The sequence below is a fragment of the Myxine glutinosa genome, chromosome 12 (genome assembly GCF_964187855.1).
Source record: "Myxine glutinosa chromosome 12, kmMyxGlut1.1, whole genome shotgun sequence".
NCBI classification, from domain to species: domain Eukaryota; kingdom Metazoa; phylum Chordata; class Myxini; order Myxiniformes; family Myxinidae; genus Myxine; species Myxine glutinosa.
In genome coordinates, this window is record NC_136272.1 from 26482132 (window position 1) to 26510004 (window position 27873).

General features: G+C 44.3%; 1 protein-coding gene across 2 annotated transcripts in view; it reads left to right on the forward strand.

The window, feature by feature from the left end:
• LOC137437262 (interleukin-12 receptor subunit beta-2) overlaps nucleotides 1-27671 on the forward strand; it is a 90173-nt gene extending 62502 nt beyond the window's left edge. For both annotated transcript variants that reach the window (XM_078766614.1, XM_078766615.1), the window contains exons 10-16: nucleotides 12111-12302; nucleotides 13472-13570; nucleotides 13699-13860; nucleotides 21351-21494; nucleotides 21723-21816; nucleotides 23646-23709; nucleotides 24335-27671. In XM_078766614.1, the coding sequence (XP_078622740.1) occupies nucleotides 12111-12302; nucleotides 13472-13570; nucleotides 13699-13860; nucleotides 21351-21494; nucleotides 21723-21816; nucleotides 23646-23709; nucleotides 24335-25036 (1457 nt within the window). In that variant the 3' untranslated portion in view covers nucleotides 25037-27671. The remainder of the gene's footprint in view (nucleotides 1-12110; nucleotides 12303-13471; nucleotides 13571-13698; nucleotides 13861-21350; nucleotides 21495-21722; nucleotides 21817-23645; nucleotides 23710-24334) is intronic.
• Nucleotides 27672-27873: the final 202 nt, after the last annotated feature.

Here is a 27873-nt window from a genome sequence, read left to right on the forward strand (position 1 = left end):
CCCCTCTCTCCCCATCTTGTTTACCACTCCCCTTATTTTTTGTGTTTTATGTGTCGGTTTGACTTTTTGTTTGATTAATGTTAGCTCTTTCATGAGCCTCGACCTTGTATACAAAAAAAACAAAAAACAAACAAAAAAAAACATGTTATATAGGGTGGTGTAAAAGACTGCATCCAATGGCGGTAATCTTCCGAAGTTAATTAATTTATACAACTTTTACAATCTTTAGTTTATTTCAATTTAATTATATACTTCAACACTGTAGAACACAAATCGCCTTATTATATTGCTCCCAAAAGCCTCCAGTTTTGCTGTAGTTTGACATGTTATATAAGGTGGTGTATAAGACTGCACAAGCGGTGATAAATGTCCCGAAATTTTTTCATGCGACTTTTAAAATCATTATTTTATTTCAAATGAATTATATACTTTAACACTGTGTCGGGTAAGGTGTTCTATTAACGCTCTAGTTAGCATAATTGTTCCTCCCACCAACAAATAAATATGGAATAGTCTCACAAACAGCCCTGAGCCTGAGGTGAAGTGAAGGTATAAATCTGCATCGCGTTCAGATCTCAGTAGTCTGAGCGTGATAAGCGCAGCATCCATGAAGTTGTTCCACAAAGTGAATGTTGTAGATTGAAATTGCTGCAATGCTTCTGCTACTCTAGAAGTGTCTAGGTGGTCAATTAATCTCAACACTGGGGTGTTTGTCCTTTGCTCGAAACGTGCTTTAAGTCCTTCGGCTTCAGGCCTCTGCGTCTGGTGTGGTGTACATTTGAAGACTGAACAATGCGTCTTCTATCATGAAATAAAGGAGCGTGTTGAAGAAAGGGTATGTTTTGATTACAGTCCATGCAGAGGAAATTAGGTAATGCATGTTTTGTCCAGGAGCGATCGAGGCAGTGGTCTACTATACACCACCCCAAAAAACTCCAAGCTGTGGCCTTTTATGAAAAACACCAGCGAATAATATGGAAGTTTGTCCGTAATTTTGGTTTTCTCCTGAGTTTTCAAAGCAGAGTGACGTGCAAATGCAGGATTTTATCAACAAGCCATATTTCACATGTGCATGGACATGTCGTTTACATGTTGTGTGAAGTAAATAAACACGTGGGTTGGTCGGAATCGAAAGTGGGTTTTATTTATTTATTTTTTTATTTATTTATTTTTGTTTTTTTTAACTGAACTTGGCGAAAACGCTTTTCAATACATTGTCCGTGACATAAAATACACCAGAATAATGAGGTATCTGCTTATTGACAAATAATGAAAATGATAACGACGTAAGACAACTTGAAACTCGGTGATTGTGGTGACAATTTTAAATATGTAATGATTCATGTAAGAATGACCTTTAGCTTTTATTAGTGGGAGGAGGAGGGCAAAGATTGAACAGAGTTGGGAGGGGGAGGTTGAGACTTTGGCTGGTGGGAGGAGGGCAGGGGTTGAGTATTTTCAGTGTGGGGTGGGGGAGGGGAAGTTGAAGAGTTGTGGTGGAGGTGGGGGAGGTTGAGGAGTTGTGGTGGAGGTGGGGAGGATGTTTGGAGGGTTGGAGGGTTGATGACTTGGGGTTTGGGATGAGGGTTGATGACTTGTGGTTTGGGATGAGGGTTGATGAATTGGGGTTTGGGATGAGGGTTGATGAATTGGGGTTTGGGATGAGGGTTGATGACTTGGGGTTTGGGATGAGGGTTGATGAATTGGGGTTTGGGATGAGGGTTGATGAATTGGGGTTTGGGATGAGGGTTGATGACTTGTGGTTTGGGATGAGGGTTGATGAATTGGGGTTTGGGATGAGGGTTGATGAATTGGGGTTTGGGATGAGGGTTGATGACTTGTGGTTTGGGATGAGGGTTGATGACTTGTGGTTTGGGATGAGGGTTGATGACTTGTGGTTTGGGATGAGGGTTGATGAATTGGGGTTTGGGATGAGGGTTGATGACTTGTGGTTTGGGATGAGGGTTGATGAATTGGGGTTTGGGATGAGGGTTGATGACTTGTGGTTTGGGATGAGGGTTGATGACTTGTGGTTTGGGATGAGGGTTGATGAATTGGGGTTTGGGATGAGGGTTGATGAATTGGGGTTTGGGATGAGGGTTGATGACTTGTGGTTTGGGAGGGTGAGTTGATGAATTGGGGTTTGGGGATGAGGGTTGATGACTTGGGGTTTGGGATGAGGGTTGATGACTTGGGGTTTGGGATGAGGGTTGATGACTTGGGGTTTGGGATGAGGGTTGATGACTTGGGGTTTGGGGATGAGGGTTGATGACTTGTGGTTTGGGAGGGTGAGTTGATGAATTGGGGTTTGGGATGAGGGTTGATGACTTGGGGTTTGGGATGAGGGTTGATGAATTGGGGTTTGGGGATGAGGGTTGATGACTTGTGGTTTGGGAGGGTGAGTTGATGACTTGGGGTTTGGGGATGAGGGTTGATGACTTGTGGTTTGGGGGTGAGGGTTGATGACTTGGGGTTTGGGATGAGGGTTGATGACTTGGGGTTTGGGATGAGGGTTGATGACTTGGGGTTTGGGATGAGGGTTGATGACTTGGGGTTTGGGAGTGTGGGGAGAGTTGATGACCTGAAGTCACATTTTCCATTCCACCGATGTCCCGTGGGTTCCTGCTCGTTATGTTTTCAAAATGTCACCCATGTGTACATATAAGTCTCTGTAGAATAATCCTGCCACCAAATAAAATGACCACAACCATTATGCTCCAAGCTTTCATATATTTATCTTTGAGTAAAAAAGGTTTCATTTTGTTCTCCCATTTGGAGGGTCCTCGACCATTTAATGGCTTTTCCCAGCACTAGGTGTACTTGAACGTAATTGTAAACCGAGCAGGGAGGATGTGTTTGTTGAGACTATTATATCACGATCAAAACAGAGAATTATTTTTCTTCCCTTCAAATGTGGGACAAGGGACAGTCAGGTGTAGTTTTGAATCCACCTGGATGTTCAGATGTAGATCGCCCTGCTCAGTGACGCGTTCACAAAGACGCACAAAGTGCGGTTGAATTAATTCCCAATGGGCGAACAAATCCGGGGTCGTTTATTTTCGAGCTGAGGACATTTGAGTGCTTTTTTGTTTTTCTCGACAGGGCCTCGGCTCGCGGAAGGGCAGGCAAGGATATTAAAGTGCTTTTAGTTACAGAGAGGACCAAGAGTGCAATGATCGTTGGCCAAAGCTTCCGAGCCTTCGGAAGGGGCGCAATCTCTTAGTACATTGTATTTTGTTGCTCAAAGGACAGGTAATACGGAAGTCAAGTCGACCTGACTTGATCTGCCAAATCGAACTCGTCTCCTATTGCCGCAGAATCATCGAGACAGAATGTTGAGAGCAGAAGATCCTGACCTCAAGTTATACCTGACTCCACGCTCAGGTATTGATTACAAGGAAGGAAATGGGAGGTTATGAACTGGTTACCTGAGAGTTTAATCGCACTCCTTTCGATTCGACTACAAACCCGTCAGTTGCACACTGACAGGTGACATAAAACCGATTGACCCTCATTACCCCATTTAAGGGTGGGGTAGTTTAAACTCGACCTGGACATTTGTTGAGTAAATGTTTAGTAAATTTTGAGTAAATGCAATCGGTCGATAAAAATTTTTTGAGGGAATTTGTCTTTTCGTGTTAGTAACCAATGATACACCTGGTGTTGGCCTAATAGTTCGGGTGACGGGCTTGGGATCCTAAGGTCCTGAGTTAGAATCCCATTGAATTAACGCCAGGTACTTCCTTCGCCAGGACTCAGTAACGCCAGGTCGAGTTGACTCAGCCCGTCATCCTTCCTGTGGCCCTGCTTGGCTGCATCATTTACTGGGGCCCCTGATGCGATGCCCCACCTGTCAGGTGGTATCCACCAACTAATGCTGGCAAAAATCCGATAGATGCCCTCGCGCTGTGTGCAAAACAAAACGATGCCAGTTTATAGGTGAGCCACACTTCAAACCCCAGGTAGACAACTCAGGGGTGACTGTGCACATGTCAAATATTGGGAGGTGTACACATGTCAAATATTGGGAGGTGTGCAAATATCACATATTGGGAGGTGTTAAATTATCACATATTGGCGGGTGTGCAAATATCACATATTGGGAGGTGTGCAAATATCACATATTGGACAAATATCACATATTGGGAGGTGTGCAAATATCACATATTGGGAGGTGTGCAAATATCACATATTGGAATGAATGATCGTTTTAAGGCCATTTTCCCCGCTAGAGCGGGGGTTAGCCTTGCAGGCCACATGACAATCATGGTTCCCTGTTTGAGGCAATGTTTTTATGGCCGGATGCCCTTCCTGGCGCCAACCCTTAGTCGCCTCTGACGATGCGCAGGGATACGATGTACCTATTCTAAACCGGGGTACACACCGGGATCATTCATCCCAGCAAGCTGGTACTCAATTTGCCGACCTCGGAAGGATGACAGGCTGAGTCAACCCCCCTGGTGTTAATTTAGCGATCGACCAGGATTCGAACCCAGGATCCTTGGATCCCAAGCCGGCACCCTAACCGCAAAGCCAACACCAGATTAAAATATCACATATTGGGAGGTGTGCAAATATCAAATATTGGGAGGTGTGCAAATATCACATATTGGGAAGTGTGCAAATATCACATATTGGGGTGTGTGCAAATATCACATATTGGGAGGTGTGCAAATATCATATATTGGGAGGTGTGCAAATATCACATATTGCGGGGGTGTGCAAATATCACATATTGGGAGGTGTGCATATATCACATATTGGGAGGTGTGCAAATATCACATATTGGGAGGTGTGCAAATATCACATATTGGGAAGTGTGCAAATATCACATATTGGGAAGTGTGCAAATATCACATATTGGGAGGTGTGCAAATCGATATATGTATAAACTAGAACGGGCACTCGGTAGAGCGCATACCTTCGCCGCAGCTACTGTTCTGTACTTGGCATGGGAGTGTAGGGAACAGAACAACAAAAATACGATTTTGACCTTTTCGTGACCTTGACCTTGACCTTTGACCCGATTGCTCCCAAAATCTAATCAAATGTGTCCCGTATAATAACCAATCATCCCACCAAATTTCATGCAATTCGGTTGAATACTTTTTGAGTTATGCGAATAACATACACACACACACACAGACATACAAATAAATACACAGCGATCAAAACATAACCTTCCGCTTTTGCGAAGGTAAACACAGTGTGTGTGTGTGTGTGTGTGTGTGTGTGTGTGTGTGTGTGTGTGTGTGTGTGTGTGTGTGTGTGTGTGTGTGTGTGTGTGTGTGTGTGTGTGTGTGTGTGTGTAATGTTACCGATTGACTCCTAAACGGAGAGGCTTACGTGCTTGATATTTGACATAGACATAGCCATTGAGCCTGGGACGAACATGGCCGAACTCAAAATATTTGACGATCCATATTTTTTATTCATATTTACCTCAGCGCATTTCAGCGAAGTACCTGCTAATCTCAGCCGGTTCCAGAGCAGCTCGCTGATTCGCTCAGAGCGATCACATGATGTTCCATCCCGTCACACGTCACACGTTTTTTCACCTTTTATGCGATCGTGTTTTGTATCGATTTTGTGCGATATGAATTAAATGTCTTTGAAACAGCTGTGAAACGTCTTTCCACAACCCTTCCGTAACCGATTGGAGCAGTTAATTGCCGCATAAAACGAGATCCGCGAAGCGAGTTGGTCGAGTCGTGCTGACCAAGATGGCGACACGGCGGCTTCACTTTTCACGGAGTATGAGCGTTCTATATACATATTTTCAATTCAGTGCGCCCGTGATTTGTGGCATAGACATGACCATTGGGCCTTCACGGTGTAATTTGTACGAGGCTTTTGTCCGAGTGAGCTTGAGTCGAGAGGGCGAATGTACGGGTTGGGAATGTACGGGTCTCCCTTCCCTTCCCCCGCCCGGCAACGCCGGTACTGGAGGACGTCACAGGATCGGTGAGTCTCCAAAAGCCGCTTCGTGCTGTTGCGAATATGCAGGACTATGTCCGATTGTTGTGCTGCTCTCCGACCATGAGAACTGCAACGTCATTGTTGACTGGCCATCCCCTTCCCTCCCCCTTCCCCCTCCCCCCTCCGTCCCCCCTTCCCCCCTCCGTCCCCCCTTCCCCCCTCCGTCCCCCCTTCCCTTCCCCCCTCCGTCCCCCCTTCCCTTCCCCCTCCACCCTACCCCCTCCACCCTACCCCCTCCCCTTCTCCCCTCCCCCTCCCCCTCCCCTTCTCCCCTCCCCCTCCATTTCCCCCCTCCCCCTCCCTTTTCCCCCTCCCCCCCTCCCCCTCCCTTTTCCCCCTCCCCCCTCCCCCTCCCTTTCCCCCTCCCCCCTCCCCCCCTCCCCCTTCCCCCTTCCCCCTCCCCCCTCCCCCCTCCCCCCTCCCCCCTCCCCCTCCCCCTCCCCCTCCCCCTCCCTTCCCCCTCCACCCTACCCCCTCAACCCTACCCCCTCCCCTTCTCCCCTCCCCCTCCCTTTTCCCCCTCCCCTCCCCTCCCCCGCCCAGCAATGCCGGGTACTTCTGCCGGGTCCCCCCCTCTCCTCCCCCCTCCCCCTCCCACCCCTCCCCCTCCCCCTCCCACCCCTCCCTCTCCCCCATCCCCCTCCCTCCCCCTCCCCCTCCCCCATCCCCCCCCCTCCCCCTCCCCCTACCCCTCCCCCATCCCATCCCTCACCCTCCCATCCCTCATCCTCCCCATCCCCCCTCTTCCCTCTCCCCTCCCCCCTCCCCCCTTCCCCCCTCCCCTCCCCCTCCGGCCCCTCCCCCCTCTGGCCCCTCCCCCTCCCCCTCCCTCCTCCCCTCCCCCTCCCCTCCCCCCTCCCCCTTCCTCCTCCCCTCCCCCTCCCCTCCCCCCTCCCCCTTCCTCCTCCCCTCCCCCTTCCTCCTCCCCTCCTCCCCTCCCACCCCCTCCCCCTCCCTCCTCCCCTCCTCCCCTCCCACCCCCCTCCCATCTCTCACCCGCCCCATCCCCCCCTCTTCTCCCCTCTCCCCCTCCCCCTCCCACTCTTCTCCCCTCCCCCCCGTTCCCCTCCCCTCCCCTCCCCCACCCGGCAATGCCGGGTACTTCTGCTAGTATCACATATTGGGATGTGTGCAAATATCAAATATTGGGAGGTGTGCAAATATCACATATTGGGAGGTGTGCAAATATCACATATTGGGAGGTGTGCAAATATCACATATTGGGAGGTGTGCAAATATCACATATTGGGAGGTGTGCAAATATCACATATTGGGAAGTGTGCAAATATCACATTTTGGGAAGTGTGCAAATATCACATTTTGGGAAGTGTGCAAATATCACATATTGGGAAGTGTGCAAATATCACATTGGGAGGTGTGCAAATATCAAATATCGGGAGGTGTGAAAATATCACATATTGGGAGGTGTGCAAATATCACATATTGGGAGGTTTCAAATATCACATATTGGGAGGTGTGCAAATATCACATATTGGGAGGTGTGCAAATATCACAAATTGGGAGGTGTGCAAATATCACATATTGGGAAGTGTGCAAATATCACATTGGGAGGTGTGCAAATATCACATATTGGGAGGTGTGCAAATATCACATATTGGGAAGTGTGCAAATATCACATATTGGGAGGTGTGCAAATACCACATATTGGGAAGTGTGCAAATATCACATATTGGGAAGTGTGCAAATATCACATTTTGGGAAGTGTGCAAATATCACATTTTGGGAAGTGTGCAAATATCACATATTGGGAAGTGTGCAAATATCACATATTGGGAGGTGTGCAAATATCAAATATCGGGAGGTGTGAAAATATCACATATTGGGAGGTGTGCAAATATCACATATTGGGAGGTTTCAAATATCACATATTGGGAGGTGTGCAAATATCACATATTGGGAGGTGTGCAAATATCACATATTGGGAGGTGTGCAAATATCACATATTGGGAGGTGTGCAAATATCACATATTGGGAGGTGTGCAAATATCACATATTGGGAGGTGTGCAAATATCACATATTGGGAAGTGTGCAAATATCACATATTGGGAGGTGTGCAAATACCACATATTGGGAAGTGTGCAAATATCACATATTGGGAAGTGTGCAAATATCACATTTTGGGAAGTGTGCAAATATCACATTTTGGGAAGTGTGGAAATATCACATATTGGGAAGTGTGCAAATATCACATATTGCGAGGTGTGCAAATATCAAATATCGGGAGGTGTGAAAATATCACATATTGGGAGGTGTGCAAATATCACATATCGGGAGGTTTCAAATATCACATATTGGGAGGTGTGCAAATATCACATATTGGGAGGTGTGCAAATATCACATATTGGGAGGTGTGCAAATATCACATATTGGGAAGTGTGCAAATATCACATATTGGGAGGTGTGCAAATATCACATATTGGGAGGTGTGCAAATATCACAAATTGGGAAGTGTGCAAATATCACATATTGGGAGGTGTGCAAATACCACATATTGGGAAGTGTGCAAATATCACATATTGGGAAGTGTGCAAATATCACATATTGGGAGGTGTGCAAATATCACATATTGGGAAGTGTGCAAATATCACATATTGGGAGGTGCGCAAATATCACATATTGGGAGGTGTGCAAATATCACATACAGTATTGGGAAGTGTGCAAATATCACATATTGGGAAGTGTGAAAATATCACATATTGGGAGGTGTGCAAATATCACATATTGGGAGGTGTGCAAATATCACATATTGGGAAGTGTGCAAATATCACATATTGGGAGGTGTGCAAATACCACATATTGGGAAGTGTGCAAATATCACATATTGGGAAGTGTGCAAATATCACATTTTGGGAAGTGTGCAAATATCACATTTTGGGAAGTGTGGAAATATCACATATTGGGAAGTGTGCAAATATCACATATTGGGAGGTGTGCAAATATCAAATATCGGGAGGTGTGAAAATATCACATATTGGGAGGTGTGCAAATATCACATATTGGGAGGTTTCAAATATCACATATTGGGAGGTGTGCAAATATCACATATTGGGAGGTGTGCAAATATCACATATTGGGAGGTGTGCAAATATCACATATTGGGAAGTATGCAAATATCACATATTGGGAGGTGTGCAAATATCACATATTGGGAGGTGTGCAAATATCACATATTGGGAAGTGTGCAAATATCACATATTGGGAGGTGTGCAAATACCACATATTGGGAAGTGTGCAAATATCACATTTTGGGAAGTGTGCAAATATCACATTTTGGGAAGTGTGCAAATATCACATATTGGGAAGTGTGCAAATATCACATATTGGGAGGTGTGCAAATATCAAATATCGGGAGGTGTGAAAATATCACATATTGGGAGGTGTGCAAATATCACATATTGGGAGGTTTCAAATATCACATATTGGGAGGTGTGCAAATATCACATATTGGGAGGTGTGCAAATATCACATATTGGGAGGTGTGCAAATATCACATATTGGGAGGTGTGCAAATATCACATATTGGGAGGTGTGCAAATATCACATATTGGGAGGTGTGCAAATATCACATATTGGGAAGTGTGCAAATATCACATATTGGGAGGTGTGCAAATACCACATATTGGGAAGTGTGCAAATATCACATATTGGGAAGTGTGCAAATATCACATTTTGGGAAGTGTGCAAATATCACATTTTGGGAAGTGTGCAAATATCACATATTGGGAAGTGTGCAAATATCACATATTGGGAGGTGTGCAAATATCAAATATCGGGAGGTGTGAAAATATCACATATTGGGAGGTGTGCAAATATCACATATTGGGAGGTTTCAAATATCACATATTGGGAGGTGTGCAAATATCACATATTGGGAGGTGTCCAAATATCACATATTGGGAGGTGTGCAAATATCACATATTGGGAAGTGTGCAAATATCACATATTGGGAGGTGTGCAAATATCACATATTGGGAGGTGTGCAAATATCACATATTGGGAAGTGTGCAAATATCACATATTGGGAAGTGTGCAAATATCACATATTGGGAGGTGTGCAAATACCACATATTGGGAAGTGTGCAAATATCACATATTGGGAAGTGTGCAAATATCACATTTTGGGAAGTGTGCAAATATCACATTTTGGGAGGTGTGCAAATATCACATATTGGGAGGTGTGCAAATATCACATATTGGGAAGTGTGCAAATATCACATATTGGGAGGTGTGCAAATATCACATATTGGGAAGTGTGCAAATATCACATATTGGGAGGTGTGCAAATACCACATATTGGGAAGTGTGCAAATATCACATATTGGGAAGTGTGCAAATATCACATATTGGGAGGTGTGCAAATATCACATATTGGGAAGTGTGCAAATATCACATATTGGGAGGTGTGCAAATATCACATATTGGGAAGTGTGCAAATATCACATATTGGGAAGTGTGCAAATATCACATTTTGGGAGGTGTGCAAATATCACATATTGGGAGGTGTGCAAATATCACATATTGGGAAGTGTGCAAATATCACATATTGGGAAGTGTGCAAATATCACATATTGGGAGGTGTGCAAATATCACATATTGGGAGGTGTGCAAATATCACATATTGGGAGGTGTGCAAATATCACATATTGGGAGGTGTGCAAATATCATATATTGGGAGGTGTGCAAATATCACATATTGGGAGGTGTGCAAATATCACATATTGGGAGGTGTGCAAATATCACATATTGGGAGGTGTGCAAATATCACATATTGGGAAGTGTGCAAATATCACATATTGGGAGGTGTGCAAATATCGCATATTGGGAGGTGTGCAAATATCACATATTGGGAGGTGTGCAAATATGACATATTGGGAGGTGTGCAAATATCACATATTGGGAACCCCAAGGAAAATTTCAAAGTTAAGTTTTCCTTTATCAATCCTTGACCCAACAATACAATTGGTTGAATGACGATTCACATACATTCATCAAATGGGTTCTGTGTTTTGCTTCCTCTATGATGTTCACAGTTTGCAGAATAGAACATCGAAGCAAATTGTGGAACACGTTGCTTGAAGCTAGAGGAAGCTTCACAAGTACAACATGGCGACGCCAAAGATATTGATGTTTCCAATTTGTTCAGGGAATTGCGAGCCAATGCAAGGCAACTTCCAAAGTTGGCAAGAGCACAACATGCTCAACTTTGCGTAACGTTAACTTTTTACTTTTACGGTACTTTAAAAAAACTTTTTTAACTTTTAACTTTGCGTAACTTAACTTTGCGTAACTAACCTCACAAATAATGTCCCCAACACATCCTCATCATCCTCCCTGTTCCTGTGGCCAATGGAGAGCGAAGCTTTTTCAAGCTGAAGTTGATCAAAACGTACATCCGCTCCTCGGTGATGCAGCAAAAACTGGATGGGTTATCCACCTCGCCATTTTAACATGAAATTGCGAAAAACATCGACCTGAGGAACTTGTTTTATTCATACCAATACACAATATTCATCTCACTATAATTCACCAAATATCTGTCTGTCCGTCCGTCCGTTCCCAGGTACCGCAAAAACGGCTCAACCGATCGCAACGAAATTTTGGGTGGGTAATCCTGGGACCCCCTGGAGTAAAATAGGCTATATTGTTTTTCCAATTATTGTTTTTCCAATTTTCCAGTTTTTCCAATTTTTCCAAGTTTTCCAATTTTTTTTCCAATTTTCCAGTTTTTCCAAACACGATGGAATAATATTTACCAATATGAACAGTGATGTCGCTTTTATTGAAATTCTAAAGATACTGTTTAGATTTTGATGATTTGTGTGTGATTTGATTTAACGGATGTTTATATTAATCGTTTAAAATAAAAAAAGCCTTCAATTTCTGATATTTGGCCTTTTCATTTGGGCCTCCCAATTGAAGCCGTTGGCTAGTATGGTGGGTACCGTTGCTAGTTTTTAAAATGTAATTGTGGGGTGTCGGTGTGTTGCAAAGCTGAAGGTTCACCTGGGGTGCCTTGCACCGGCCCTACCTGAGATACCCATGCTGACTTCAGTTTGTATCCCAAAAGGAAATGCGTCCGTTTCCATTTCTATCTTCATCCTTACACTAGGTCTGGAAGCTCCTCGGGATGTCTCTGCCAAATCGGCCGGCAACTCTGCCCTCAATGTATCCTGGGATGCGCCCAGTCCAACAACCTGCTGCCACCTTGAATTTGTGCTTGCTTGGGCAGGTTGTGAGTGGAAAGGCAGACCGCAGGGCTGGCTTCGTGTTGGACCTAAAATCAGAAGTTGCCTTGTACCAGGTGTGATTTTATTCACTCATATTTCTCTTGTTACCTCCGCCACCAAAGGTAGATGGAGGTTATGTTTTTACCCCTGTTTGTCTGTTTGTTTGTTTGTTTGTGAACAAAATATCTCAAGTTGTGGATGGATTTGGACGAGATTTTGCAGAGATGTGGCGTATGTGACAAGGACGAAATGATTAGATGTTGGTGAAGATCCGGATTCGGATCCGGCTGCTAGAATTTTAAAGTGATTCTTCACCATTGGGAGATAGGGTCAAAAACGATACATAGCGGGATATCTCAAAACGTTGTGGACGGATTTGAACGAAAATTGGTGGAGAGGTTGTGTGTGTGACAAGGAAGAATCGATTCAATTTTGGTGAAGATCTGAATATGGATTCGGAAATGATAATTATTTAATTTTCAAGTGATTCTTCACCATTGGGAGATCGGGCCAAAAACGATACATAGCAGGATATCTCAAAAAGTTATGGATGGATTTGGATGAAACTTGGTGGACCGGTTGTGTGTGTGACAAGGAAGAATCGATTCAATATTGGTGAACATCCGGATCCAGATCCAGCACGTTGAATTTTTTAAGTGATTCTTCACCATTGAGTGATATGGCCATCCAGGCGGAGGTGTGCTCTCTACTGAGTGCCGTTCTAGTTCACCATGCTTACCTAGATTTTTGTGAAAATATTTATGAAAATGTACTTAGGGTGTTTGGTTCACCAAATAAGCGAGTCAAGGGCTATCACAGACAGGCCTTTATCAACACTTACGTTGGATATTATAGAATAGGGATTTTGTATGTGATAGTAACACAGTTCTTTCAGTTTCAGTTTTTCAGAAGCTTATAGAATCCAATTACTTATCATTGTGGGCTTCAGGTGAATTTGAAGCCACAAATCAATGAAAAGTAATCTGAAAGGACCATAAGGGCAAACCCTCCCATATATTTTCTTGCCAATTCTCCTGAGGAGGTTCAGTCACTCCAACTCATGGTTCTCACTATCAGCCAATTACTAGTTAACTGAACTTACCACGAGGCCAACACGATGCTCTTCAGGTGGTTTTGGATAAGCGAAAATTTCAGTTTGGCCACAAATTGTATGCAAACAAATCAATATGATCTTCAGCAGAATTTTGAACTAAAATGTGCAACATAATGTTCCTTTACCCAGGCCTAGAACCAATGAGGTGTTACAAAGTGTCTGTTCACGCATCGTACTATGTCGGAGAGAGTGAAGCAGCCAGTGTGTCGGAGTTTTCACAAGAGGGGGGTGAGTTGTGCTGTCCTTTATCCTTGAATACGTTAGCTCAAATGCAAATCAGAAAAATATCAGTCAACAACGATGACAGCATCAAGAGCACCTATTATTCTAATTTTTCTGTTTTTCTTTTCCACCAGTACCTCTGATGGCCCCTAAAATTACGAGCTTGGAGCCTGGTAAAACCTGGCTCTTCCTCTCCTGGCACTCTCTGCCTATGGACGCAGCTCGCGGCCATGTGCTACAATACATCGTGAAGACGCACACGCAACCTCCTGACAAATACGAAGGAAAAGCACAGAGTACAGAAATCGCAAGAAACATCTCGAAGCACATTCATTCATAAGGCATCAGGAAGTTAGGATGTCAGATTGCCTATATATACACAAAGAATTAAGTTAAGCACCACCCCCCCCCCCCCCCCCCCGTTCTTTTACAACCTCGCACATTACAAGTTTGTTGTCGTCAAAACAATGTAATATACCCATGATATTGCTATATTTTCTGGAGAAGTGATATTATGGTCACATAAAAACATAACAATCATGCCGTTTTCAATATTTTATTCTGAATAATTTAAGGTGAAATTTTTTGGGAATTTTAGGCATATTTTCACCTCAATTTAAGTATGGAGCTATAGGTCCATCACGGACAGTGTGGATGACGTTTATGTTTTCTAACGTACAGTCATTGTTCTGAGAAGACCTCTAGCGATCTTTGCGTCAATAACGTGTGTAGGACCCACGTGATCGGATCACTGACTCAACCCTACGTCTCATAGACCCTGTAAGCCGTCGTATGCGTTGCTGTGGCAGGTTGTTCCATTCCCGATGTAATGCACGTTCCAATTCATCCAGAGTGGCTATTGGAGGGACCATCTTCGCAATTTGTCATCCCAACATGTCCCAAACGTGCTCGAGGGGGTTCAGGTCAGGACTGTACGCAGGCCAGGGGATGGTTGTCACAGCACCTTGCTCCAGCAAGGCTCGGACGCGTCTCGCACGGTGAGGCCTGGCGTTGTCATCCATGAAGATGGGTCTGCTGGCGAGGGTGTGGTCATCGAAGTGCGGGATTACGGTGGTAATCAGGATTTCCGGACAACGCCAGGCCTCACCGTGCAGACGCGTCCGAGAAGCCTTGCTGGAGCAAGGTGCTGTGACAACCATCCCCTGGCCTGCGTACAGTCCTGACCTGAACCCCCTCGAGCACGTTTGGGACATGTTGGGACGACAAATTGCGAAGATGGTCCCTCCAATAGCCAATCTGGATGAATTGGAACGTGCATTACATCGGGAATGGAACAACCTGCCACAGCAACGCATACGACGGCTTACAGGGTCTATGAGACGTAGGGTTGAGTCAGTGATCCGATCACGTGGGTCCTACACACGTTATTGACGCAAAGATCGCTAGAGGTCTTCTCAGAACAATGACTGTACGTTAGAAAACATAAACGTCATCCACACTGTCCGTGATGGACCTATAGCTCCATACTTAAATTGAGGTGAAAATATGCCTAAAATTCCCAAAAAATTTCACCTTAAATTATTCAGAATAAAATATTGAAAACGGCATGATTGTTATGTTTTTATGTGACCATAATATCACTTCTCCAGAAAATATAGCAATATCATGGGTATATTACACTGTTTTGACGACAACAAACTTGTAATGTGCGAGGTTGTAAAAAAACGGGGGGGGGTGCTTAACTTAATTCTTTGTGTATATGTATATATATATATATATATATATATATATATATATATATATATATATACATATATACATATATATATATATATATATATATATATATATATATATATATATATATATATATATATATATATATATATATATATATATATATATATATATATATATATATATATATATATATATATATATATATATATATATATATATATATATACTATATATATATATACTATATATATATATACTATATATATATATACTATATATATATATATATATATATATACTATATATATATATATATATACTATATATATATATATATATATATATATATATATATATATATATGTATATATACATACATACATACATATATGTGTGTATATACATGAGATCCAATCACATCTCTGACCTATAATTAGAGTGAATACTTAACTATAACGGATGACCGGCCCAGCAGCTGATGGGGTGTGTAGTATGTACGACTTGTGGATGTCTGCAGCTGTAGATGAACCCCGGTAGGGTTTGAAACAGCAAAGGGCCTACCTTGTGTGGCTTGTCTTCGTTGCTTTATGCAGCTTTCTTTGGCCTTTCTTGTTGCCAACTTATGGTTCATTATCCATGCTCTATCCTTTTATGCTGAGCGGCAAGCAACGAAGCAGCACGCACTTTTTAAAACGTCCTTGGTATGATTCGGCTGGGGTTCAAACTGCCGACAAAGTAGATGCTCTAATTATTAAGCCACCGAGTAATTCATTTTCTGTTTTAAAGGGTAATTTACAGTGGAATTTAAAAATCAAGAAGCAGGTGATCTTAGTGACAGCTCACTGGCCTACCCATAAGGTTAACTGTCTGGTCATGGGTTTGATGAAACTTAAATTACCATCTTGTGTGGCACCCAATAGGATATGCTGCTTTGCGGAGTGCATTGTCCATTGGAAGGGACATAAAGCAGACCATCACTTCAATTTTGACATTAAAGATCCCAATGTATCTCGGTTTGGTTTGTTTGGTGACCCTCCAAATTATTTGTTTGGATAAAGATGAGGGTTTAGCATCTTTCCTCATTGGGACTTCCCAGATCACAGTGAGCTCCATCTGTATGCTCTATATCTGGCTCTCATGGTGACCTTAATAATGAGCTTTAATGAATGGTGAGTTGAGTTCCCACGTGAGATAAAATTTAATATTAATGCTTTATTCACATTCAAAGTCGCTCATATCAGCAGCTTTATTACACATGATTATTTGAAGGATTGCTGTTCGGCTTCCAAACATAGAGGTTTCAACATTGTCTTCTGGAATGTCAAACTGGAAAGTTTGAATGTGTACTTTATTATGAACCTAGAAATAGGAATATCCAAGAAGTAACAACCTCTGTCCAACGTCAAGATTGAACTTAACTTTCAAACTCGTCTCACTCCTCAAAAACTTGGTGGCACCTTGTTACTCTGTGTCCGGTGTATGCTCCCACTTCATCCCTTCCATTTCTTAAAATCGCACCACTCTTGAGAAGGCCGAATTACTCAATTCTGTGTTTGCTTCAAAATAGTGTGTCCCCAACTCCCCACTCTCTGCACCCACTCTACCTCGTCACACCCAACTGCTCCTGTACTTTGTGTCTTTTCAACGTGAGATGATGGAGCGGTTTCTGACAACCTTCGACTCTGATTCTATAACTGGACCGAACAGCATCAGCTCGCGTGTTCTAAAAACTCGGTCTGCTGCGCTTGCTCTCTCTCTCTCTCTCTCTCTCTCTCTCTCTCTCTCTCTCTCTCTCTCTCTCTCTCGCTCTCTCGCTCTCTCGCTCTCTCTCTCCACGCTGTCATTTACCCCAGGTCATCTTCCATCTGCGTTGAAATCAGCCAACATCACTGTATCATTTTTTTTTTTAAAGGTTAAAAAAACCAATCCCATTAACTGCGAGCCAATTAGCTTACTTCCAACCATCAGTAATGTTATGGAATCCATCATCGCAGTTGACATCAAATCCTTTCTTTTCTCCAACAGCCTCATCTCAGATCACCAATTTGGGTTCAGACCAGGTCACTCCACCTTGGACTTGCTGCTTCTGCTCTCCCAACAATGGACGAAGGCCCTCAATGTCAGACACGAGATCAGGGCCATCTCTCTCGGCATATCTCAAGCTTTCAATACAGTCTGGAATCCTGCCTTGCTCTCCAAACTCTCTGCCGATGGAATCCAAGGCAAATTCTTACTCTTGGATTACGGACTTCTTCCACTCTTGTAGCCAACGTTTGGCTTTCAACGGATTTGTTTAATCTCCTCTCCCTGTTAAAGGTGGAATTCCCCCAAGGCAGTGTTCTGGGCTCCAGACTATTACTAATCTTCATCAATGATCTCTGCGAGGTGCGAGGAGACCTCGGTGGGTGAAGTACCAACCGAGAATGAAGGTGTGGAGGTTGAAAGAGGTGACAGTAAGGGAGGCATTAAAAGAGAGGCTGAGTAGGGTCGAGGATGATGTGGTTGAGCTTGAAAGTGGTTGGATGTCAATGAAAGCTAGTCTGTTGGGAGCCGTTGGTGAGGTATGTGGATGGACAAAAGGACCACCGAGGCACTCGGAAACATGGTGGTGGGATGATGAAGTTGGAAAGAGGATTGACGAGAAGAGGAAGAAGTTCAAGGAGTGGCAGAAGGCGAAGAGTACGGGAGCAGAAACAGCAGAGCATGAAAGTTATAAGGCAGCCAGGAAGGCTGCAAAGAAAGAGGTAGCAAAGGCGCAGGAGGCATGTAGGAAAATGTTCGGAGAACGCTTGGATTCGGAAGAGGGTCAGAAAGCGGTATTCAGGATTGCAAAGCACATAGCGAAAGAGAGGTGTGATGTGATGGGGGTGAGTTGCTTGAAGGATGAAGCGGGAGAAATCGTTGTCGACCCAGATGGAATTAAAGGAAGATGGAAAAGATGTATGGAAATGCCTGTTGAATACAGAGAATGAATGGGATGGCAACATAGAGAGTAACCCAGTTTTAGGACCGGCAGAGAAGATAACTGAGAAGGAAGCTGAGGAAGCGATAAAAGCAATGAAGAGTGGAAAAGCGGGAGGGCCGACGGGAGTTGTGGGAGATATGTTGAAGGCAGCAGGAAGTTGGGGTGTGAAGAGAATGACAGAGATCTGTAATCTGGTGGTGAAAGAAGGCCGCATTCCAGTGGATTGGGAACTGAGTACCCTCGTCCCTCTATACAAGGGGAAAGGTGACCCTCTGGAGTGTGGCTCGTACCGAGCGATAAAGTTATTGGAGCATGGAATGAAGGTATTGGAAAGGGTGTTGGAGAGGAGGATAAGGAAGAAAGTGAAGATCGACGAAATGCAGTTTGGATTTATGCCAGGAAGAGGAACGACAGACGCGCTTTTCATTGTGAGGCAGTTGCAGGAGAAGTACATGGAGAAGAGGAAGAAGTTGTTTTTTGGGTTTGTTGATCTGGAGAAAGCATTCGATAGGGTTCCACGCAAAGTATTGACATGGGCATTGAGGAAGTTAGGAGTGGAGGAATGGTTGATCAGAGTCGTGATGGCAATGTACAAAAGAGCGTGCACAGCTGTAAGGACGTAGGACGGGAACAGTGGTGAGTTTGAGGTGAAGGTGGGAGTGCATCAGGGGGTCGGTACTAAGTCCACTACTATTTGTAGCTGTGATGGAGGTGCTGGCTCAGAACGTAAAGGAGGGTTTACCGTGGAAGTTGTTGTATGCAGATGATCTGGTGTTGATTGCGGAAAGTATGGATGGACTGAAGGAAAAGATGAACAAGTGGAAGGAATGTATGGAGACAAAAGGTCTGAAGGTGAATATCGGAAAGACGAAGGTGATGGCAAGTGGTAAAGCATGTGGTGAGGTGGAAAGAACTGGGAAGTGGCCGTGTGCTGTGTGCAGGAAGGGTGTCGGAGTGAACTCCATTCAATGTACAATGTGCGCTGAGTGGGTTCATCAAAAATGTAGTGGTCTGAGAGGGTCATTTACCAGTGTGGCAGCTACATTCAAATGTAAGGTGTTCACAGAGGGAGCTGCAGATGGAGGAAATGTTGAGTTGGATCTTGGAGACGGCGTGAAGCTGGAAGGTGTGAAAACATTTTGCTACCTCGGAGACATGCTGAATGGAGAAGGTGGATCAGACTCGGCAACGGTTGCTCGAGTGAGATGTGCATGGAAGAAGTTTCGGGAACTGAGTGGCGTGCTGATGAGGAGAGTGTCGCTGAAGCTGAAGGGAAAGGTGTATGCTGCATGTGTGAGAAGTGTTATGATTTATGGGAGCGAGACATGGGTAATGAACGTAGAGCAGCAACGAAGGCTGGAAAGGGTGGAAATGCGAATGGTTCGCTGGATGTGCGGAGTATCGTTGAGAGAGAGGAATACAAATGATGAATTGCGAAAGATGATGGGAATATTGCCTGTGATTGATGCTGTGAAGAGGAACAGGTTGAGATGGTTTGGTCATGTGTTGAGGAAGGATGAAAGTGACTGGTTGAGAAGAGTGATGGAAATTAATGTAGAAGGAAGTAGAGGACGGGGAAGACCGAGAAAGACTTGGCTGAAGATGGTGGAAGAAGAAATGCGGGCAAGGGGGTTAACAAGGAGAGATGCAGAAAATAGGGCAAAATGGAGAAGATTGTCATGGGGACCGCATGGCTAACCCCCGCTCTAGCAGGGAAAATGGCCTTAAAATGCATGTTGTTGTTGTTGTATCAATGATCTCTCTGACTCTGGAAAATTCCCTTTATCTATTTGCTGACGACTCCACCCTCTACCATGACATCCCTCATCCTTCAGATAGACAGGCGGCAGACTCGTCCATCTCTTCAGACTTTCAATCCTGACAAATCTCACACTCTCACTCTCTCTCTCTCTCTGAAAGGACCATATCGCAAACCCTCCCATATATTTTCTTTCCAATCCTCCTGAGGAGGTTCAGTCACTCAAAAACTCATGGTTCTCACTATCAGCCATGATCTTTGTTGGACAAACCACATTTTAAAGTGGGCATCCTCCATCATGCAAAGTTGTTCCTTGGCACACCTGAACTATCCACCTACAAGGCCTTTATCTATACTATAGCTTGATGGAGTACTGCTCTCCACTCTGGGCTGGCTCCCCTGCCAAATACATTGGTCAGCTTGATGCCATGTAAACGAAGGCCTTCAATATTATTGGAATCTCCCACGATGAAGCTGAGTAAGGATGACACTTTCCCGCCGATGATGCTTTCCCACCTCAGACAGGAGGCCGGTGGTCTCTCTCTGTCTTCTACCACCTCCTTTCCACTCTTTCCGTGCTTTCTTTTCCCAGATATCTGCAGGGCACAAACAATCTACCATCAACCCCTTTCTCGTGAAATTCCCCAAATCCAGGACCACTGCTCACCTCCACTCATTCGGTCCTCTTTTTCATGCATATAGAACCAACTTCCACATTCTCACCAATGTCATTCTTCTCTCCAAGTCTTCAAAACAGCTGTTCACCACCATATCAGATAATCCCAATCCAAAATCATGATCTTTTCAACGTTTGATTATTTTGTGTCCCTTTTCTCCTATTTGTGGAACCGCCTTCAATCGCTCTTCCCTTCAGGGCTTCAAGTAAGCGTTTTCCCGCTACATCCTGCCGTCCCCCATCCTTCCTAGCTCAACCATCTTACCAAGTGTAAGTTTTTCCTCCCTTCCTCTTTTTCTCCTTTCCTGTTCATTCTCTTGCTTATTGGGTCCAACAGTTGCCCTACTCATTTTGTTTCAACAGTTGCCCTCAGTCATTTTGCTCATCCATGAGCCTCGGGTTGTTGAAAAAAAGTTTCTGTAATCTCCTGGACTGGCATAATCAGGAACCACATTGAGTAACGATGTCATCCAGGGTCCATCCTGGCTCAGTTTTACTGAGAACTGAACCAACAAGAATGGGAGAGGCTCTGGTTACCCAATCACTAAGGCTTGCTGGCAAGTCTTGTATCGCATTTTCTAGAAGGCCAAATGACTAATTAATTAATTGGTTATTGATCTAAAGTTGATGCTGATGTCTTTAGTATTAGCCTGGAAAAAGACTTCCTCCCTTCTCCTGATCCCAGCTGAGAAAGTGAAAGGAGATGCAACAAATGCTGAGATTCTGGGCCTGCAACCTGGTACGAAGTACTCAGTTAGTGTGCTGGCTATGACCAAAGCAGGACAAGGACCTCACAGTCCTGAACAGGTCTTTATCACGCCCTTATATGGTATGAATCACTGACTACATTATACCGTACACAATGCTGACAAAAATGACAATTGTCCTCATTTCTGCTTTCATCCATCAATTTCCATCTTTCTGTGCCTTTCGTTTCCCCATTACTGTGTGTGAAGCACATTAACCTGCTGGGCAATTCTCAAAATGACATGGTGGCATTCAACAAGGAAGCCATGTTTCTCAAGTCATGCGTGCTTCGTTATATATTCCTCTCTAGCACACGGGGAGCTACAGGTTCAAGTGGTCATTCCCTGTTTGCTGGTTCTACTGTTCATTTCATGTGGTGTTACTATCCTGCATCGTCGAGGAAGGTACACAGTGGAGGGAATTCTGGGTTGTGAAGAAGAAGGTTAGGGATGTGAGGAAGGCTTGTCAAGTGATGCAATATTACCAGGAAGAGGGTATTTGTGCAAGTCGGGGCAGAAAATCAAAATTAGTAGTTGTGCATTGTTCAGAACTTAGAAAGTATCACCTACTGTGCCTTCAGAAAGTATTCACACCCCTTGACTTTGTCACATTTTGTTGTATTACAGCCTGAACTAAAAATGGATTAAATTTAATTGTTTTTCTCACTGATCGACACATAATACCCCATAATGTCAAAGTGGAATTCTTTTTCAGGAGTTTTTTAATAAAATAATTCAAAATGAAAAGCTGAAATGTCAAGTCAATAAGTATTCGACCCTTTTGTGTCAATAAATGACACTCCACATCGAGCTCAGGTGCATCCAATTCCCTTTGATCATCCTTGACACGTCTCTACAACTTGATTGGAGTCCACCTGTGGCGAATTAAACTGATTGGACACGATTTAGAAAGAAATACAGATTTCTGCGCAATGTCCAACAGTTGGCAGTTCATGTCAGAGCAAAAACTCAACCATGAAGTCCAAGGAACTGTCCGTAGAACTCCGAGATAGAATTGTGAGGAGGCATAGATCTGGGGAAGGGTATAAAACAATTGATACAGTCTTTGAAATGGAAAGAATGTGGAACTACCCAGACTCTTCCTATAGCTGGCCATCCGATCAAACTGAGTAACAACAGTCTCTGCAGCACTTCACAAAATCTAGGCTTTATGAGAGAGTGGCCAGACAGAAGCCACTCCTGAGAAAAAGGAACATGACAGCATGCCTGGAGTTTGCAAAAAGGCACGTGAAAGACTCTGAGAGCCTGAGGCAAAAGATTCTGTGTTCTCATGAGACGAAAATTGAACTCTTTGGCCTGAATGCAAAGAACTATGTCTGACGGAAAGCGAGCACAGCTCATCATCCATCTAACACCATCCCTACCGTGAAGCATGGTGGTGGCAGCATCATGCTATGGGGATGCTTTTCAGTGGCAGGGACTGGGAGACCTGTAATGATCGAGGGAACAATGAATGGAGACAAATACAGGTGAATCCTTGAGGAGAACCTGCTTCAGAATGCAAAAGACCTTAGACTGCGGCGAAGTTTACGTTCTAACAAGACAATTGACTCAGGAGGTTGAATACTTATGGCATTTAGATATACTGTATATGTATTGCATTAAAAAAAAAAAATTTAATTCTAAAAAAAACTCCACTTTGACATTATTGGGTATTATGTGTAAAGCCTGGTGTTGGCTTAGCGGTTAGGGTGCCGGCTTGGGATCCTAGGATCCTGGGTACGAATCCCGGTCGATTGCTGAATTAATGCCAGGGGGGTTGACTCAGCCTGTCATCCTTCCGAGGTCGGCAAATTGAGTACCAGCTTGCTGGGATGAATGAGCCCGGTGTGTACCCCGGTTTAGAATAGGTACACCGTATCCCTGCGCATCGTAAGAGTGTGACCAAGGGTTGGCGTCAGGAAGGGCATCCGGCCATAAAAACATTGCCTCAAACAGGGAACCATGAATGTCATGGGGCCCGCAAGGCTAACCCCCGCTCTAGTGGGAAAATGGCCTTAAAACGATCATTCATTCATTCATTCATATTCATGTGTATATGAGTAACAAAAAAAAATCTCAAATTAATCCATTTTAAATTCAGGCTGCAACACAACCAAATGTGAAAAAGTCACGGGGTGTGAATACTTTCTGAAGGCACTGTGTATACAGGAGGTCCTGGAAATTATTTTATATTGATGCCTTTCCTTATTCACTCTTGAAACTTCCCCCAGGCTGAAGCAGCACCTGTGGCCAGCCATCCCTGATCTTGAAAACACAACACTCAGAATATTTTTGGTATGTTTGTTTCCCTTTCGTTATCATTTCTATCATTGATGTCATGTCGGGGTAGTTTTGGGATGGATAGCTTGCTCCACTCGCCGATTGGCTTGGTAAGGGTTGCTTGCAATATGGTTGATACGGAAAGGCTGGCTTGGCAAGCAACAACTAACGCAACAAAGCCCTGGTGTGGGAATCTAAGCTTTGATTCTTCTTCTTTCAGATGCAGCACGAGGCTGCAGGGTAGCATCATTGGCTGAGGGTGCGATTGTGCCGTTGATGTAGGTAAGGGCAGGAATTTGGAGTTTGTTCAGGGTGTTGGCGATTGCTGGACTACCGAAAAGTCAAATGTCCACCAAGCTCAGACCCCCAACAGAAAACCTTATCTGAAATTTCAGGAGTTAGCAATTTTCCATGTTGACATCAAAACTATAATGTCCCAAGTTGGAGCACAATTTTGCTTGGAAAGTTGATCTCTCATTTACAGGACACATTGAACAGTTTGTGTCAATAATGCAAAATATCCATGGCTGTTTGCATGTTGACATCATGTGTTCTTCTTTTGCTTTAGCATTTATTTATGGAGATGGTAACCTTATACATGCTGTTCGCTGACTCACAACTGATTTCAATTCTGCCACAGGAGTCTCAAGCCACGCAAAGCCTGAGCAAACACCAGGCCATGGCTCGGACAACCAACGAGAGTCTTTCAGTCTCTGCAGTTGTGGAAGTACCTTTTCTGAACCTTGTACAACCTCTATGCACTTCAGCTCCAGCTCTTGACAACCTTTGCCAAGGCTCCGAGATGGATGAAGACCACAAAGAACCATGTGACCCTTTGGATTCATATCAGGACCATGGTGGTCCAACGTGGAATGAGATCATGAATGAGCAACAGGTAGATAATGAGAATGACTTTGAGGTGAGTCTGAATGAATGCCACAAGGAAAGTTATGAAAATGAGTCGAGGCTGGACATCGATGCACCTTATGAATCTAACATGGAATCCGGAAATGAACCAACAGAATTACCTTCAACAATGCCATCTGATAGCAGGCACGATGGCCCATTGACGGAGCCTTGTTCCTCTCCTGATGTTCGGCATCGTACCTCCCAAATCCCTAGTACATGGGATAGTGACTATGAAAGGCAGATATTTGCCAAAAGTCTGGAAATGGGCTCCACTGGGATCATCAGCAAGGTTCCTTTAATTCACTCTGATAAGGCCAAACTTCAGCCTGGAGAGGTTTACCCTTCACTACAGCACCTAGACATGGAGCAGAAAACCATTGATGCTGCTGAGCCAATTAGCACAGACTTTAGCTTCCTGCTAGCCCTTAAGTAAACAGCACTCTTATTAGTAGCTTACTAGTTTATGATCAGGAATGTCTGACAAGGCCCAGATCTCTAACTCTCACTGTGTACAGAAGTGCAAGCTGGAATGCAGAAGCCCAACCGCCCCCCAGTGAGAGTAGTCCTCCGTTTTGGAGCATTAAAAAAAAAAAATTTGTGTACAACATCGAGGCTCGTGTAAAAGCTAACATTAATCACATCAAAACAAACTGACATTAAAAAAACATATGATCAAGGGAGACAAAATGTGGAGAGAGAGGGAAGCACACAAGTACAACAGTAGAGACAGGGATGTCGGGAGATCTGTGGGATGGAGAGGGCTTGGGGGGAGGAGGCATGGGAAGGGGGGTGGGAGAGGGATAAAACACATGGACACTGCTAGGACTTCCAGGAAAGAAGTCGGTATTTCAAAAAAGTGGATCTGGGCTGAATTAACGGGGGTAGAAAAGATCAAGGTTTTGGATGGGGGAAGATAAGAGATGGAGGTTAACAGCCGTTTTAAAGACCTGAGGGAGGAGTGGGATTGAAGAGAGTGAGGGAGTTTGTTCCAGAGGTGAGAGCAAAGAGGAATGAAGGAGTGAAGGTGAGCAGAGAGTCTTGATTTTGGCAGTTTCACCATAAGAGGGTTGCTGGTAGATCTTGTGCGTCCTGTAGGAATATTTGGCGGACAGAGCACAGACAGAGCTGGGGGGAGCTAGGCTGGAGAGGAGTCGGTAGAAGACAGAAAGTTTGCGGTGAGTGAGTGAAAGGCCCTCACAATCAGCTTCATCACGAGAGATTCCATTGATTCTGAAAGCATTGGTTTCAACAGCGTGAAGCCGAGCTAGGTGTGATGCAGGAGCGCCAACCCAGAGGGGAGAACAGTATTCCATTGAGCTGTGGATGAAAGCCTTGTATGTGTTGAGGAGCTCAGGTGTGCCAAGGAAGGACATTGCACGACGGAGGATGCCCAGTCGGCGACTGGCTTTGGAGGCCAGCTTGGGATATGTGGTTTTCCCAGGAAAGATCATGGCAGATTGTGAGACCCAAAAGCTTGAGTGACAGAACTTCTTGGAGAGGATTGTTCAGAAAGTAGATGGGAGGGTTGTCCAGTCGGTCTTTTCAGAGAGACATCGTAAGAGTGTGAAATTTGTCAGGATTGAAAGACATGTTCCATTTGTTTAACCAGTCTGTGACTTTCTCCAGGTCTGCAGAGAGTGAGGAGGCTGCAGACTGCCGATCTGAGGGATGAGGTATGGAGTGGCAGAGAGTGGAGTCATCAGCAAAGAGATAGAGTGGATTTTCAAGAGAGTCAGAGAGATCATTGTTGAAGACCAGAAAAAACACAGGGCCCATAACACTGCCTTGGGGAACTCCAGCCTGAACAGGAAGGGGATATTTGAGAGAAACCCATTCAGGGCCACACGTTGACTACGACTAGAGAGGAAGTCCGCAAGCCATGCGTGGAGATTTCTATGGATACCAAAGGAGGAGCGTTTGGTGAGCAGAGCGGGGAACCAGACCGTATCGAAGGCACGTGATATGTCAAGGAAGACAGCTCTAATTTCCTGTTTGACATTGAGGACCTCCATCCATTGTTGAGACAGCAGAAGCAGCATGTCTGTTCCTGGTCTGAAACCTAGTCTGAAACCAAATTGATGATCAGAGATCAAGCCATTGGAGAAGAGGAAAGATTTGATATCCGAAGCAATGATGGATTCCATGACTTTGCTGATAATTGGGAGCAGGCTGATTGGTCTGTAGTTGCAAGAATCTGTTTTTGCACCTTTTTTGTGTGAAGTGGTAATGTTGGCTGATTTCCAAGCTGATGTCAGATGACCTTGAGCAAAAGAGAGGCTGAAGAGAACACAGAGAGGTTGAGATAGAACGGCAGAGCAGGATTGTAGGACCCGTGAGCTGATGCCGTCTGGTCCAGTTGCAGAATCAGAGTAGGGGATTGACGGAAACTTCTCCACCTTGTCAGGAGAGAAGGACACAGAGTCCAGGAGCAGCTGGGTACAACTGGGTACGGTGGGTAAAGAGAGAGACGGGTTTGGAACACAAGATTTTGAGGCAAACGCAGAGTTGAGGCATTCAGCTTTTCCACATGCGGAGTCAGCTGTGTATCCATTTGAGGTAAGGGAGGGGATGGAGGGGGAACAAACACCAGAAACGGATTTGACCAGATGCCACCAGGATTTGGAAGACGGAGACAGGTTTGACAGATCAATCTTGAGAGTGGAGAGATATTGTTTCCTGGCTCTCCTGAGGGTGGACACACACTTGTTCCGGGCTTTGTGAAAGGAAATGAGATTGCCTTCGATTGGATTTTCCCTCCAGGAGGCTAAGGCAAGTTGTTTCAGGGTAGCTGCCTCACCACAAGATTCCATGTACTAGGGGCGGAGGAAGGGTATGACAACTGAAGACGAAATGGGATAAATCTGTGTACGAAAGGGAGCAATTTACTTTGGAAGAATTCCCAGGATGAGTTGATGTCAGAGGCAGGAGATATTAACTCATTGTTGATGTCAGATATTAACTCATTTAAAACTGCAATAAGTCGATGTATCAAAGTATGAGGAACAGCAGAGCATTCCATGTATGTGCTTAATTAGCTTTTCAAGAAATAAATCTTCTTCTTCATCATCTTCCTCAATTCCCTTTTGTGGGGTGGGGCCGAATGGTACCAAACTGCTGCTGCTGGCCTACCTTTAGTGAAATACTCCTCCACTGCCCTCTAACCCCAGCCAACTCAACATATAAAAGTTTGACTGAAAACAAATATTTCAAGAAATAAAATTAGAAGAAAAGTGCCTATTTGGGAAGGTTGGGCCGATGGTAAAAATATTT